Below are 16336 nucleotides of genomic sequence, written 5' to 3' on the forward strand. Positions count from 1 at the left end.
AATAGCTGTTGATGAAGTACTGCAGTACTGTACTGATATTTTGCCTGGCAAGTAAGTAAATAACCACAGTAAATAATCACGTAATCACTAACTAATCAAATCGAACCGTCCGTAATGAATAAAAAATCAATCTTTTTCACGACTAATTTGAAAAATCTCTTCAGCGTTCACGTTCAGCGCCGCATAACCCAAATTTGGGTCATGCTCTATGGAAATCGCCTGGAACGATATTGACACGGTTTTTAAAGGGATAATAATACTCAAATTCTGCAATACAGGAATATCCTGTCCATTATCATTGGAATACACCTTACGAAGGTTTTTTTTTACACCGGGAAGGTTTTTTTTGTAGCAAGGCGATTCTTTGTCTTGCTGGAAGGTGTTGGACCCGGTTTTTTTAGGAGAATTCGACGAAGCACTTATTCAATAACAGTAGCAATCACTGGCTTTGTAACTTGTTCCAATCACCAATGCCGTAACCGAATCGCTGGTCCTCAAGTCACGCAAATGAATTTCCAATAGGGCTTACTCAATGATTACGTAACGCAAAATATCACAAATTTTGACTTGACCAGGATCTTGAAGAAGAAGTTAACTGCCAGAAAACACTCAGTATCCATGTCACCTAAGATCCCGAACCAGTGGAGGATCAATCCCCTTGAGGCCCAGGGCGGAATTATAGTTGGAATATTATAGAATCATCTTCTTCAAATGGTCCGCCATCGTCTTCGAATACAATATCGGAACCGGCTATATCACCACCAACAGCAGTAATCGCCGTATCTTTAACCTTCATAAATGGAGCTACAATCATACGTGCGCCAACTTCGAGAAGCTGAACGTGGTGGAATTTACAACTACAGCATCCAAGGAGCACTTTGCCATCGAATTGGTTCACTCGCTGTGCTTCCGGGACATTCACCATGCAACACTCAGTTATACATGTACGATCATAGCTCGAAGGAAGCAATGCTAAACACTTGATCACCAGTATTTGGTGATGAACTTATTCTATATTGTCTATCCTGCAGCGGGTATTTACTACACGCCATCCACTAACTCGGATGTTCAGTCATTCGTATGAACGCATGTCTGTTCGCGATTTGCTGCGCCTTGCTTCCTTTACGTATATGAAACCAGTGCCGGAACAACGTGCGACCAGTGCCGGAACAACGCACCGACTGCAGGTGGGGTGGGTCATATGTGTTTGTGACGATATCACCGATAGCACGGAATATTCAGGGATATTGTACTGCAACATCGTGCTACTGGTTCCTTAAGGCCAGTGTATGAGACCAACCAGAGGGTGTATCCACTACAGTACCCGATCCTGTTTCCACGGGGTGAAGAGGGTTGGACTCATGGTATGTTTAAGATACACCGCCGAGGAAGCCAGCCGAGACCATCGAGCACGGGGACAGTGGTGCCGTCATCAATGAGGATGATCCCCAGATGGAGCCGAATGCAGAGGAAAATTCATGCAAACAAATTACTCCACGTGAATATACCGCATATTGCAGCGGCGGATCAAACGGTAGGCGGAGTAGGCGGTCGCCTAGGGCCTCGCCGTGTTGGGGGCCCCAAACAACTTGTGCCGATTGTGCGATTTTTGGAAATTTAGCAGCAGAGTTAATTTATAGCACAAAATCTAATTAAAAAGGTAAACAATTGATCGACAATATCCTTAGATTGTATATATCCTTGGTTAGATAATTTGTTTTTATTTGATTAGCTATATCGGCCCGGTTACACGGCTACGCAAGAGAAGTATGCGGTGTATTCAACATCTTCACATCACGACATCTTCAGGATGTTTAAGCCTTCCATTTCTATTTTTATGTTTACTTTATTTACCCGTAGGATTAGTCAGACCTGCGTACATAGGTTTGGTGGTCCAAATGATTTTTTTCCGTGGTCCTGTCTTGTACAGACCGACTGCGCTACCAATACACCATCTGGCCGCCCCGTGAACACTTATATGCCCTTTTACTTCAACCTATTCATGTATTCTATTTCTTGAACGGGATTTTTTCATCTGTTCGTAAATGATCCTATCGTTAGATGCTAGAATAGAAACCATGCTTGTTTTCACTTCCGCAATATTTGCAAGCTATTGCCATTGCGATACTCGTGGTGTGGTATTGTTTTCTCTCCCCGATTGAACCGTGAAAATGTCCAGCCTACGTGTTTCGAAACAGTATTGTGGTGGAGTGTTGTGTTTAGTATTTCGATTGTCACAATTTCTGCAAGTTTGCAAGCCGGTAATGATGTTATAACCGACACAATCTACCAGTGTACTACGAAATAGCTAGCATTGATAGCATGAAACGGAAAGCATCCTTCATCTCGCTCAAACTTCCCGTCGGCTGGTACGAAATTCCATACAAAACCAGCTGTTTTCAGATTCCCGATACCAGGAAAGCATCCACGGAAGAGGTAGCACCTTGTACAGCAATTTTGGTCGAAAACCGCCGAAAGGTATGCAATATTTAAACACTAACTTTCCCGTTGGTCGAGTAAAATTTTGCAGCAATTTTGCTGAAAAACCGCCCAAAGTTATGCAATGTTTAAACACTGACTTTCCCGTTGGTCCTGAAAAATTTCTTCGAAAACTACCAGTTTTTGAATGTATAATACCAGGAGAGCATCCACGGAAGAGGTAGCTCCTGGTACTACGCCGGAAGGTATGCAATCAACTTGCAATGCAATGCGCCGTAAGGTATGCAATGTTTATACACTAACTTTTCATACAAACCAGCTGTTTTCAGATTTCCGATACCAGGAGAGCATGTTTTTCAAGAGGTGACATCTTCCATCTCCCACCCCCCCTTCCCCCACCAAGATGGCGGCCAAGATGGCGGACAAGATGGCGGGCACAAGAGGGCGGACAAGATGGCGGACAAGATGGCGGACACAAGATGGCGGACAAGATGACGGCCAAGATGGCGGACAAGATGGTGGACAAGATGGCGGACAAGATGGCGGACAAGATGACGGCCAAGATGGCGGACACAAGAAGGCGGCCAAGATGGCGGACAAGATGGCGGACAAGATGGCGGACAAGATGGCGGCCAAGATGGCGGCCAAGATGGCGGCCAAGATGGCGGCCAAGATGGCGGATAAGATGGCGGACAAGATGGCGGACAAGATGGTGGGCATGATGGTGGGCATGATGGCGGACAAGATGGCGGCCAAGATGGCGGACAAGATGGCGGCCAAGATGGCGGACAAGATGGTGGACACAAGACGGCGGACAAGATGGCGGACAAGATGGCGGACAAGATGGCGGACAAGATGGCGGCCAAGATGGCGGACGATTGGGGGGTGGTGACCTGTGGGAGGTAAGTGGTGTCCCGTGGGAGGTAAGTGGTGACACGTGGGTGGTGGGAGGTGACACGTGGGGGGTGGTGTCACGAGAGGGAGGTGACACGAGGGGGAGGTGCAACGAGGGGGGGAGATGATGGCTAATCGACGGCTAATAGACGGCTAATCGACGGCTAATCGACGGCTAAAAGGCATGGAATTGGCATGGAATTGCATAAGAAGTTGCGCGCCAGCTTCCGCCATCTTGCTCTTGGTACCAGGTGTCACCTCTTGAAAAACATGCTCTCCTGGTATCGGAAATCTGAAAACAGCTGGTTTTGTATGGAATTTCGTATGGAATTGCATACGAAGTTGCGCGCCATCTACCGTCATCTTGCTGTCATCTTGCTCGGCTGGTATCAGGTGTCACCTCTTGAAAAACATACTCTCCTGGTATGGGAAATCTGAAAACAGCTGGTTTTGTATGGAATTTCGTAACAGTCAATGGAAAGTTTGAGCGAGAGAGATAACGGATACTTCCCATTTCGTCCATCTCACTTGCACTTGGGATTTGCAACTATCATCGGAAGCGGCGAGAAGTGAGCGATGAAGGGAGAAGGGGGAAGAGGGGTAAAGAAGATGTCACCACTTGAAAAACATGCTCTCCTGGTATCGTAAATCTGAAAACAATTATTTGCGCGGCTATGTTATAGTGGTTTTTACAGTTGACCAGCTGATTTGGTCATTGGAAAAATTTGTCAGTATTTTGTCAACTCTCGTGGCTCTGCACCTAATGGATCACAGAATGCTTAAAACATAATCAATTGTTGAAATAGTTCAGTAAGTAGAAGCTCACCACAGAAATCAACCGTTAAGTTTTGTTCATCGCCTAAAACATCAACGTGAGCGAATGATCATGGAGGTAGTCTTTCAACACAAAAACTTGACCTAGCATTTTAGTTTTCAAATGCTAAAAGCTATGCAAATTTAACTGACTGTGCATAACACAAATTATTATTATTATTATATAAAATTTGCGTTGTTTGTTTAATGGGATACACATTGTTAAACAATCCACTAAATAATAAATAAACAAAAAAATCGAAATTCACAACTTAGTAACTCGCTCATTCTGTATTGCAAAATGTATGACAGGTGATTACCCCTTACAATTCATCAGAGAATAAGCGATCTCCCGCCAGGATATGCAATATATACGCGGCATATTTACGTGGAGTAATTTGATTGGATGAATTTTCCTCTGCATTCGGCTCCATCTGGGGATCATTCTCATTGATGACGCACCACTATCTGTGTTTGTCCCCGTGCTCGATGGTCTCGGCTGTCTTCCTCGGCGACGTATCTTAAACATAACATGAGTCCAACCGGCTTCACCCCGTGGAAACAGGATCGGGTACTGTAGTGGACGCATCATCGGGTTGGTCTCATACACTGGCCTTAAGGATCCTGTAGCACGATGTTGCAGCACAATCTCCCGTGTATATTCCGTGCTACCAGTGATATCGTCACAAACACACATGACCCATCTCACCTGCAGTCGGTGTGTTGTTCCGGAACTGGTCAATACCTGGTTTACGTGAAAGGAGGCAAAGGCGCAGTTCATCGCAAACAGACACGCGTTCATACGTATGACTGAACATCCGTGTTAAAAGATTGTGTGTGATAAATACGCGCTGCAGGATAAACAATAGCGATTAACTTCACCACCAAATGCTGGTGCTTGAGTGTTTTGTTAAGTTAAGTCAAATATCCCGGAAGCACAGCGAGCGAACCAATGCGATGGCAAAGTGTTCCTTAGATGCTTTAGTTGTAAATTCCACCACGTACAGCTTCTCTAAGCTGGCGCACGTATGATTGTATGATGAGGGCACAGTATCAAAACTCAATGGTCATTGTTCGTGCTTTGGGCGAACCAGATCGGTTCATCACCGTGACTTGTAATCCGAGTTGCCCGGGAATAACACGAAGCCTCCTACCGGGACAAACTTTATAACAGGAATATAGTCTAGTATGTTTTGCAATACAGAATGAACGAATTATCAAGTTGTGAATTTCGATTCTTTTTTTATTTATTATTTAGTGGATTGTTTAACATTGTGTATCCCATTAAGCAAACAACGCAAATTTTATATAATAATAATAGTTTGTGTTATGTACAGCCGGTTAGATTTGCATAGCTTGCAACGGTGGCTAAGGCCGGAAGGATACGATGGCTGAGGCACGCGATGAGGATGCCGGACTCATGCCCCACCAGGAAGGTGCTCGCCAGTGACCCGTTCGGCACGAGGCGCGTAGCGAGTTCGTTGGCTGGATCAAGTGGAGCAAGACCTGTCGGAGATCGGGTGCAGCCAGGGGTGGAGGAATGCAACCTTGGACAGAGTTTCCTGGAAACGGATTGATGATGTGGCCATGTCAGCACAACGTGCTCAACTGTGAGCGGGCCAAGAAGAAGAAGAAGATTAGTCCAAAGCCTTCTACGATTATTCGCCTCAGGTACAGATTAATATTACTCAACATAACATAAAAGATGAACTTCCCCTCCCCTCTATGTAATGCTGGCACTAACCATTGCTCTTACCTATAAGCGGTACGTAATAAATGAATGTACCCTTACAGTAAGGGAGGCAAGTGCCATAATAGTGCCATAATTTGTTGGCGGGAGATTATTTACAGGGTGGTTCGTCATTATGCAAGCAGTCCCCGAGATACGCTATTATAGCGGACCGCTATAATCCGGGAAAAATCCGCGTAACTCGAATTTCCGCATAATTCGAATCCTGGTGCAATTTCGTTTATACTTCAAAATCACAGAGTCGACTTTCTTCTCTGATTTTTTCTCTTCAATTTTTACACCGAATCAGGCGATTTTAAGAAAGAATACATTCAAATAAGTTAGAAGGAAATGTTTTATGTGACAAAAAAGGTATATGGGTGGCTCGGTGACATGATGGTAGCGGAGCCGGTCTTCACACGAACGGACCGGACCAAAATCCCATCCGGACCAATCCCCCGTTGCAAGGACTGACTATCCGGCTACGTGGTAATAAAATAAGTCGATATGGCCAGGCCGTTCTAATGAAAACAAAAAAAAAGGTATTTTCGACCAATTTTCATCTTTTTGCTTAGGTTTTGTGCTATAAACTAGCTCATCTGTTAAATTTCCAAAAACCGCGTATCTCCAAATCCGAGTATAAGAGGAACCGCGTATCTCGGGGACTGCCTGAATTATTATAATCATGCACAACATAAAACAACTTAACAAATATAAAAACAGCTTTGGTCGTTAGCAGTATAAAAACCATTTGAAGAAACAATTAAATAGTGTGCAGTTTTTCAATACCTACTGCAGCATAAAGGCCTAACAGCTGCTTAATGCTTAAATCAAATCAACTATACTACAAGTACGAACTTATCTAATCAGACAGTTATCGTCGTGCTCATAATCTTTATTTCTTCTGATGTTTCTTCTAAACTTTTCCCAGTTTCTGTGTTTCGTTTCGTTTACATAATTTTTAACTATTGTTTAAATAGAAGAAAAGAAACCATAACTAGGAAGTTTTTTTCATACTTTTATTTTGTTTTTAAATACTATACATACTCCAGCCGAATACTACCATAATAGGCACTAGTACAAAGTACACACACAAACACAGTAATTTTATTTATGCTAGTCAAACGCGTGTCGTCGTTTTGCTGAAAAGAACAGTGGTCTCATGGCGATATTGTATTGTTTCACAACGATAATCGATACAGCACGCAAAAGTGTTGATTTGGGAGTTTATTGTTGAAGAAATACTCGTGGTTATCGATCAGCTTTTAGTTCTTCTTTTTGTTGTTGTTGTTATTATTGTTGTTGTTATTGTTGTTCTTGTTGGTTTGAGTAGTGACTTTGCCATCCTTGTCGATATGATGAGTCATGTGAGTAACGTGTCCATTCTGAGACGAGAATGTGTTAATAGTTGTTCCACCATTTGCCGATTGTCCATTTTCATCGAATCGATTATTCAAACCACTGGGGCTAGGATAAGAAAGAAACGGTTCAATCAAATCAGTTTACGGTTTATTCCTTGGTTGAATGGTATAGATTTTAATTTTATAAAATGTAAATGGGTTATTGTATTCGGTAGCAGTGTCGGTCTCCAACAACAATGATTTGTCCAAAATCCCAAAGAACGCCGGAAATGATAAAGTCGTTTTGCCGGTAAACAAGATAGTATTCTTCTCGAAAAAGAGGCTTTTTGATATGCATTTTAAAACCGAAAGCATAATCAACGGAGAGCACTAGAGGTCGACTTCTTCTGGCTTAAGTTAGGCTTTTGAATGAATGATGTGAATGCTATCATGGCTTAAACAGGATAGTGTAGTATAAAACAAACGATATTGAGCATAATGGTAGTGTGTTAAGGCTTAGGTGTATGCGAATAAACCGCATACCATCAGACCTCCACAGCCAACCTCCATTCAAACCCACCCTCTTTAACCCTAATGAACCCTGTTTGTAAAATTCCTGGAGAAAATTTGAGTTCCGGGATACAAACAACCATGGGAAGACGGCCATTGCCATATTTCATACAAGAGGTGTTTGAATTTTACACACAGATGATTGTTTTCAAATTCAAAGGAAAAAAGCGCTTTATAAACATCTCTTTTGCTATATTGCTAGCGAAAGAGCCTTTTATAGGAAGCAGAGGAACAAAGAAACATAGCAAAAATTACGTGAATTGAAATTTTGTCTATCATCAAAGGGAAACATATTTTCCCAGCGTTCAGTACGATCATATGTGATGGGGAGAATTCTACATCCGACATCAAGAGTGCAATGGAAACGCCGTGTAGAGTTTATCGCGTAATTAACCGGTGGCCGTAGTTAGCGGTGAGCACGTTAAGTGAACCACAAAGAATGCAGAACACGACAATAAAAACCACACGCACTACCGATAAAAACTCGCGCAAGTTTCCTTTAGTTACTGTGCACAGCTGAACAACAGGATGATGGTCCACATGCTTTGCCAACCACTGAGATTAACTATGAAGATAATAAGTTTAAACCGGATTCTCGCATCATCTTGCATCTGTTCCATCTGTTCTACTTCAACTGTAGTGCAAATGGAATAGAGACCGTGGAACGTGGTGGTTACAGATCAGTATTTATAAATAGACTGCACTGGTACAATAGGTAATTCTTGCAAATTGCACATAAACAACAAAAGGATATGAGAAATATTGCAGCTAAGCGAAGGAAATCCATACCAAGCTCAATTTTAGCTTTGCATGATTACTAGAGAGTTTTGAGGAATATAATGCTTACCTTCCGCTAGTAATTGATACCGACTGGAAATTGCCACCCTGTCCAGGATTTGGAAACTGGAATGCAGGAAAATTCACCGGAAAACCGAAGTTGGGAACTACAAAACGCGATAGTTTTTTTTTTTGAGAAATAATATTTTCAGTAGGTGTACTCAGGTACAGCGAAAAAGCACTCAACACTCATTGTAATACTACAAACCTGAAGGAAGTTGAGCGGATCGTCGAACACGCTGGAATATTTGCTAGGGAATCGACAAAAGAAGAAGGAAAATACGTCCACAATCAGCATCTTTTGGGGAACGGGGCAACAATCTTCCTTGTACAATCACTGAACCTCAGAGACGCAAAGCCTATACTCACCGGAATACTGTCAATGTAGATGAGTGGGGATTTATAACCATGTTCGTCAATCGTGTAGTACGCTTTGGGCACGTAAAAACCAGTTTCTGTAAACAAACATAATACTTATGGTAAACAAAGACTGTTCCGAGGCTGTCGGTGTTGCGCTATTTTTCATCTTTTGGCATTGCTGTTTGGTAATAACTGTATGGTGGTCACATTTTTAAGCTAGTGTGCGAATTTCGAACCTGTTACCATATCGGAATTGCATTAAACTATACATAAATTGGGTTAAGGGAAAATGAGAAAAATGGGGATGTTTTAGCGACTTCAACTATACATCCTGCCAAGGTAGACTACCTCATGACCGGTTTCAACGTGGAGGCAGTGTGATAATGTTTCTTTTGTTGTTTGGATTCTTCTGGTAGTGTGCGTTATGATAAAGTTTTGCATTAAGAGAACTGATACAAAACAGGAATACATATGCCTAGTTATTTAATCCGTCCAGGATATGGTTATGCAACAAATAACTTGAGGCTTGTTGGCAAAAAAAGTATACATATATAATTCCAATCTAGCATGACGCAACTGGAAGACTATTCGCGGTGAGTGCAATATTATGAGTGGGTTTATTTTGCCATGAAAATGCCATCAATGTTTTTAAAGGCAGATTACTAATGTATCAACACATAACACAGTGTTTTTTTTAAATAATAAAGACACATTTTAACTGACAGCATTCAGTTGATACATTATAAAGATTACACTCGCTCGTGGAGCAGTCTTATGATAACCTTCCGAGTTGATGTAACCCACGAGGAACTGAGATGATGCGTCATCGGTTTCAGCGATCTTCATCAGAATCATGTTTCCTGTAGGAATGTCTTGCCACATGTGATGATTTTTAAATATCATATACATTACTAGGATATGTATTAACCGGTTTGATTGTGTCAGAAGTTAGTTAAAACTACATCGAACTAATGCTAAAAACAACTTCATCTTTTAGCTTGATTTGGTGAGCAAAACAACGTAGATTCCAACAGTCTGCGATGAATTCATATGGCTTACAGACACATAAACAACAATCAGAAAAAGAGTGGAACCAAAAATTGTGGTAAATATTTGTGTCTACATTTCAAATCGCTAAAAACCGGTTTTCACGTTTGTGCTTTTTAAGGAGATTGCTTTTTTTGTCTTCCGGTTGCGACTCATCAACCGAAACAGCACACCGCTGATCGTGCAGATGCGATATCTTGCACTGGTCAGCGATGTGAACAAAAAAGTTTTTAATTTTTAATTAGAATATATATTCCCAATGCCGTCGTCGTCTCGCCCTTACCACTATGGCTTATCGGGTGTTAAAGGAAAAGCTTTTAAGAAGAAACTAATGATACCAGCTTGAATTTGATTTGCACCGATTTGCATAGCTGAGCTTCACTGTAGCAGTTCACTTACCTGCATGTACAGCAACCACAGCTATCACCAAAAGCAATCCAAACACTGCGCTGCGGCAATTCATTGTTAAGCTTTCTCACTTTTTACAAATTCTAAATATCAATGATCACGGAAACACTTATGTCACGATGAACACTCTTGCAGCTGTATCGAAGACGACTGAAGGCAAACAGCAAATATGAAAGATCAGGTTCACGGTAACTGTCCACCTCCCTTCCAAAACGCTCCACAACACACAACACAGTGGGTTTCTCGTACGCGATCTTCTTCCGGACGCAGGCTGGATACAAATGTGGTGGCCAGCGGATCTACAAGAAACTTTATACATTTTAACACAACGATACATTGAAAAGACGCTGAATAGCGGTGATTTCTACAGATACCGAAGCACGGGATGGGGCTTGATGGCCCGATGCCATCTTCAAGGGTGTAGTGTGTGTTTCGACGATACACCAGTTCCTCTCAAGACGCACGGTCAGCGCTAGGATTTTGCTCTTTGACTCATTTCCACCTTTAGCGTGTTTGCTGCTGGATGGATTCTTAATGCGTTTTCCTTCATTCCACGTCGGTCGCGATAGTCCGACGATATGTTTGCGCGCCTGGCTCTTTGCAATCCGTATTTTTCATTCTTTCCATCTTTGCTATCCCCTTAACATTGATTCTCGTAGCATCTTATGCTTCTTTTTGCCTTTTTAATGGGGCTTAGTGTGTTAAACATGGCGAAACTCGGAGATTATTTTCTGCAACTCCCATGTGTTGAGAGTCAATTACACCTGGTACAAATCGCGCTCTCGTTCTTGCGGACAGTTTGTACGAATGATAGCAGTGTTCTTCATTTCTGTGTTTGGTTTACGGTTCGAGCGAATTCCGTTCATTGCAAGTACAGCTCTTGCTCATTAGCATAACTGTTTTTGGCTAATGTTGGCTTATGTAGCACTGCGCTGGTAGCTACTTTTTCTTCCAGCAATAAAACCATCCACCAAACCGACCACGTACTGCAAGCGTTACCAAAACTAGTTTCAAGAGCTTCGAGAATGCGATATACTACTTTCACTAGATTACTTTCCCATGAAATTGAAAACATGTTGAATAAGTCCGTACCTTTACGGATGATCGGGCTTTGTGCTTGATTGGGTAAAATTTTGAAACTGAAGAAACAAAGTCCGTTAATAGTAAATTAGTTCCCATCGTGACCTCAGTGATAGTTGGAATCGATGAAATGGAACAGGCAATCTGATATTGCTTTGTCCTTGTTCGGCAGTTCTAGGTCAACTGTTATTTTGAAAAGACTTTAATGCGTAGATCTTTCCTAACCGAGTTATAATGATTAAATTAAATTTTGAAAACTTATTACTACTCCAGTACGACGGCTTTCGCCGTATTATCTAACAAAAAATGTAAAAGAAATAACTTAATCAAAAATAAAACAATTTAATTAAACTTAATTCATAAATTAACAAATAAAACTTCCAGACCATCTCTATTTTCTAATTGTACACCAATTACAAAGCTGAAATCTGATATTTTCCTTTGAGATTTTAATTGTGACCTTCACTATCGCACAACCAATTGTGAGCTGGTGGGCCACGAGAATAAACAACCCGTGCAACCCGTAATGACCGTATTTAAGTGACTTACACAAACTTCTAGCGAGAAGGATTGTCTGGACCTTTCTAACAAGCGATGCGGTTATACTGGCTAATAACTATATTTTATAGAGATATTTGTTAATCCTTCTATCTTGGTATTGATAGCGGACATAATTTATTTAATGCTCACAAAATGAAATAAGCAACCAAACATGGTGCGATGAAACTCCAGCGATAAACCTTTGCTACGGGAGTAGCTGATAATGAAGACCAATGTATTGAGTTCGTTTGAAAACGTACAACATCATGTGGGAATTTCAACGGCACCAAAATAATCAACAAACGTTCTTTCCACGCACACGTTCAATGTGATACAGGCACATTAGTTCGGTTTTTGGTCTTGACTTGGACAGTTTACTTTTGCATTCCGGTCATGACGCGTGCATTCGTTTTGTTATTGTTTGCCATCGGTTGCTTCGAGTTTTTAGTGGATGCAAAGAAAGGTAAGGGAAAAAGCTTACGATATGCGAACTGCATGTAATCGATCCACTTCCATACAGATGAGTCCCATAATGGACCATTGCTCGATACTTTGCTGCGCTACCGACGGCAGACAGCGGGAGTAAACTACGGCTTTCCCACGTTTCCCGATTTCCCGAAACAAGCCCAATTTCCTACCTTTGGACAACAGAATCTTGGAGGAGGAGAATCCGGAGCCACAGGGGGACTATTTTCACGTAGTGACTTTTCGGATTTTATGCCAGGTATGATATTGCAAGTGTTATTCTCAAAAAAAAAAACAAGAGAAAGGAAAGGTTAAAGGTTTGTTAACATTCCCAATTGTGTTGATAGATCCCTCGCAGCTCAAGGGCAATCAAGCATGGACTACGAAGAGTTGCGTCTATGATGCGAAGGGAAAGGAAAAGTGCGTAGAACAACGTGGTGATAAGCCGAAACACTAGACGTGAATACAACTTGATAATGACAATAAATTTCCCTATGGTGATAGTCTTGATATTTGTTTTCTCGGCTAATATACATAACTTTGGTTTATCAATGTTACTTCCAAAGCATTTTCATGAAAATGGCCGTTCTTCTCGAATAAAAAAATACTTACAATTCATCAAGTCAAATTTTAGAGTCAAGTTTAAATGTCACGTTTTGAACCAAAGTTATTTTATCTGATAAAGAGATGTTCAGTAACGGGTAATTTATGCAACGCTGATGTGATATTCTAGATAGTTTGTGCTTAATAAACAAACACTATTAGAAGCATAATTTTGTTAGCAATTGTTATTGTTTGTATAAGAATGGACAAAATTATGCTCAGAAAAATACCTGATTAACACTTAAGTGGGAACGGCAAAATCTAGAATAACACCTCAAGGACCTCAACTTACACACTCATCATCCTCGCTATACGAAACTTTATCTTTAAGATAAATGCATTACCTGTCATAAGCCGAAAAGCAAAATAATGTTTGAAAGAGTCTTTGTACAAATATTTTACCACCTGACGCACAAACCTCAAAATGTGTCGACATTCTTCGATGATCCGAAACAACGTCATTTGTTCGCGACTCCATTCACTACAGTCCGTGCTCCACGGGACAGCCAAGCTATAACATATTATACTTTCTGTGCTGTTTTCAAATGAGTTCTCTTCACTATTAAATGTTGCTATACTGTATCTTTCTTTGAAGGAAACAATGCGACCAGTAAAAAATGGATGGAAAAAAAGTATACCGGCAAACCGCTTCACAGCTTGTACTCCTCAGCTTACTTTACTTTCGTCTTGCGCACGTTACTACCGGCAGCTTTTGGAGAAGATTGTGCAGAGTTTTGATCGGCTTCTGGAAGATCACTTTCCTTTTTCTTCTGCTTTTTCGGTTTGTCAGTCTTGTTTGCGGTAACCGTTATTTTCGCCCGTTCTTCCGAGGAGTTTTCCCGCTTGGAGCGAAGTACATTGGAAATAAAATCGAAAAACAGATAACCCTGCAGTCCGAACACCATCGATAACATCAGCACGCGCTTAGATTGTGAAATGTTGTCAATGCTGTAGAACAAGGTAAGGAAAGACAGAACCATCGTCGTAAAACGGGTGAGAATGAACAATCCGTTGTGAACAAGACGTACTGCAAATAGAGAAAAGATTTTGTTTGTTGTACAGCAACTGTTCGATTTCTGGATATGTCAATGCTAATCAATGATAATCATCGAGCAAACAGCGAAACGTTTTTCGCACTTGTCCAGCGTACTTACATTTAGCGAATTTTCCTTCCTTATCCACTATGTCCACCAACTGGAAGGTATGGGCCACGAATTCGCAGAAGTAGTGCAGAGTCAGGAGAACGAGAGCAATACGTTGGAATCTGAAACATCGACCAAGTTAGGAAATAGGAACATAACGGAATCATTCTTTTTCATCGTTACATACCCAAGGAAGTAAGCAGTTCCGATTATAAACAGACCACCTGCAGCATGTTGTATCTTAGGCTTCTGTTCGTCTTTCTTCACCTTTTGAAAGTACAGTTCTGGCAGCATGTGCGCGTAGTATGCCAGCTGGATAATGAAGAACATCTTGTGCAGGAAGATCATCGGATGATCAGGGTATCCTTCCCACATTCTATGCATATTTCCGAAATACCGTTCACGCACAATTAGATCCAGACCCCACAGGAAGGACATTGCGTAAAAAACTACCAACTGACCGGATTCATTGAAGCGTGACAATTTGAACTTGGACAGATGAAGCTTTTTCGATATTTTCTAAAATAGAAAGCGTAGAATTAGCTTTGTCACGACCAAAACTGCACTGGGCTGGATGTTGCTCTTACATCCAGAACGTATTCCTGTAGTATAGCATGCATGATGATGCAGATAAGCGTGTAGAAAAATACCGCACAAGCATCTTTCCATCCAGCCGTGTACAAGAACTGCAATCCCATAGGGTTCTCCTGGCTGGGATCCGCTCCAGATACGTTGTGGCGTAAGGCAACGAAGGTACTAGCTAGGGATTGTGTCGGCTGTAAAACATTGAAGAGAATGTTGTTATTTCATCGACAGAGTTTGCTTACCTCCGCCGCACTGTTCTCCAATGTCGCGGTGTTTGTGAGTAATACGTGGCAGTTAGGGCACTCGACATTGTCGAGTGTTTTTTGTTTAAAGCACAATGTGCAATGTATTTTTCTTAAATAAGCATGGAGCCAAGTAATATCACGAAGCACACCACCACTAGAGTGATTTTCGACGGAAAATGCTAGAATTTCAATGCAACTTACCTGTAGCATTATTCCTACGACGAAGATCATCGCGATGCACGACACAATGTCCGCATGGTTTTGAATTACGAACTCATGACTGAAAAATGGAGGATTTTTGTTGGAAGATTTCCTCCCCATTCCTGCTTTGATGGCCATTGGTAAAAATATGAGAGTCCAGGATTTAAATGAAACTTTTAACTCGTCACCAGCGGTACGGTCCGAACGAAAGTTGTGCTGGCTGTTTATGCGCTGGGATGCGAAAGGTCGCCACAGCAAGGATTAAAAGGATTGATTGAAAAAAACTCTAACTACAAATTACTATCGCTTATCGATTGAGCAGCTAATTTGTGCGATGCAACAGACTGAAAGAAAACGGATTCCGAATGCAGCGGTTTGCAAAGTTATGTGTTGTTATTTCGATGCCGACGTATTCGGAATGTGTTTCCCTGCACCAAAATATGAGCGAGAGAACAATATACCAAGCTTCTCGAGTGAGTGAGAAAGCAGAGCAACACTTCTACGTGGTGAAAAGATGTCATTACACTGTCAAGAAAGGATTCCACGTAACGGCCAAGGTTTGTAAACATGCAATGACAGCGAAGGCATTTTATTCTGCGCGATCTTGTTCAAAATTTAAACTTTGCGTTGCGTCCTCCCCAACCGTTGTGAGATGGAAGTTGCAATTGGTGAAATGGTGTACCGAATTTACGCGTGTATCACTAAAAATATTTATAGATATAATCGCATTACTGCATCAAAATTATATTCGCAATAATACATTCTATCCTTGAATTATTGCCTTTTCGTAGCCTTTATATTGATTATAGATAGAAAACTTCAAGACTGTGCGTGTATCGTTGTATTAATTTGTTGAAAATGTAACGAAATTACCATCATAAAAATATTCATAACTGTATACGTAAACTGTGAATATATTTTCCAATGTTAAGCGCAGCGTTATTTATCTTCTATGTTTGGGAGTTCGTAAAACAAACGGGGATAAGATTGGGCGGGTATTTGTTTCACTCACGTGATATGATGATAAGACGATTTGAA

General features: G+C 41.3%; 3 protein-coding genes across 3 annotated transcripts; 1 reads left to right on the forward strand and 2 right to left on the reverse strand.

Moving 5' to 3' along the window:
* Positions 1–6802: 6802 nt before the first annotated feature.
* LOC128297820 (homeobox protein 4-like) lies at positions 6803–12050 on the reverse strand. The gene is made up of 6 exons (XM_053033521.1): positions 11978–12050; positions 10429–10736; positions 8992–9077; positions 8831–8873; positions 8633–8729; positions 6803–7342 (listed from the first exon to the last, which is right to left on the reverse strand). The coding sequence occupies exons 2-6, from the start codon at positions 10490–10492 to the stop codon at positions 7141–7143; spliced, it is 492 nt and encodes a 163-aa protein (XP_052889481.1). The 5' UTR covers positions 10493–10736; positions 11978–12050; the 3' UTR covers positions 6803–7140.
* Positions 12051–12395: 345 nt separating this feature from the next.
* On the forward strand, positions 12396–13306 carry LOC128309520 (uncharacterized). Its single transcript, XM_053045931.1, has 3 exons — positions 12396–12520; positions 12578–12781; positions 12870–13306. The coding sequence occupies exons 1-3, from the start codon at positions 12451–12453 to the stop codon at positions 12977–12979; spliced, it is 384 nt and encodes a 127-aa protein (XP_052901891.1). The 5' UTR covers positions 12396–12450; the 3' UTR covers positions 12980–13306.
* A 36-nt stretch (positions 13307–13342) lies between these two features.
* On the reverse strand, positions 13343–15709 carry LOC128309519 (translocating chain-associated membrane protein 1). Its single transcript, XM_053045930.1, has 5 exons — positions 15299–15709; positions 14855–15043; positions 14455–14786; positions 14280–14389; positions 13343–14152 (listed from the first exon to the last, which is right to left on the reverse strand). The coding sequence occupies exons 1-5, from the start codon at positions 15434–15436 to the stop codon at positions 13797–13799; spliced, it is 1125 nt and encodes a 374-aa protein (XP_052901890.1). The 5' UTR covers positions 15437–15709; the 3' UTR covers positions 13343–13796.
* Positions 15710–16336: the final 627 nt, after the last annotated feature.

The sequence above is a fragment of the Anopheles moucheti genome, chromosome 2, assembly GCF_943734755.1.
Source record: "Anopheles moucheti chromosome 2, idAnoMoucSN_F20_07, whole genome shotgun sequence".
NCBI classification, from domain to species: Eukaryota; Metazoa; Arthropoda; class Insecta; order Diptera; family Culicidae; genus Anopheles; species Anopheles moucheti.

What these genes read in the sequence shown, in the direction of transcription:
- LOC128297820 (XM_053033521.1), bottom strand. Translation starts at nt 10,492, where the DNA reads ATGAATTGCCGCAGCGCAGTGTTTGGATTGCTTTTGGTGATAGCTGTG. An exon ending in TGTGGTTGCTGTACATGCAG is followed by an intron (nt 9,078 to 10,428) that starts GTAAGTGAACTG and finishes GTTTGTTTACAG; the next exon opens with AAACTGGTTTTTACGTGCCC. An exon ending in ATCCGCTCAACTTCCTTCAG is followed by an intron (nt 8,730 to 8,830) that starts GTTTGTAGTATT and finishes CGCGTTTTGTAG; the next exon opens with TTCCCAACTTCGGTTTTCCG.
- LOC128309520 (XM_053045931.1), top strand. Translation starts at nt 12,451, where the DNA reads ATGACGCGTGCATTCGTTTTGTTATTGTTTGCCATCGGTTGCTTCGAG. An exon ending in TTTAGTGGATGCAAAGAAAG is followed by an intron (nt 12,521 to 12,577) that starts GTAAGGGAAAAA and finishes ACTTCCATACAG; the next exon opens with ATGAGTCCCATAATGGACCA. An exon ending in CTTTTCGGATTTTATGCCAG is followed by an intron (nt 12,782 to 12,869) that starts GTATGATATTGC and finishes TTGTGTTGATAG; the next exon opens with ATCCCTCGCAGCTCAAGGGC.
- LOC128309519 (XM_053045930.1), bottom strand. Translation starts at nt 15,436, where the DNA reads ATGGCCATCAAAGCAGGAATGGGGAGGAAATCTTCCAACAAAAATCCT. An exon ending in GGAACTGCTTACTTCCTTGG is followed by an intron (nt 14,390 to 14,454) that starts GTATGTAACGAT and finishes TCGATGTTTCAG; the next exon opens with ATTCCAACGTATTGCTCTCG. An exon ending in GGAAGGAAAATTCGCTAAAT is followed by an intron (nt 14,153 to 14,279) that starts GTAAGTACGCTG and finishes CTCTATTTGCAG; the next exon opens with TACGTCTTGTTCACAACGGA.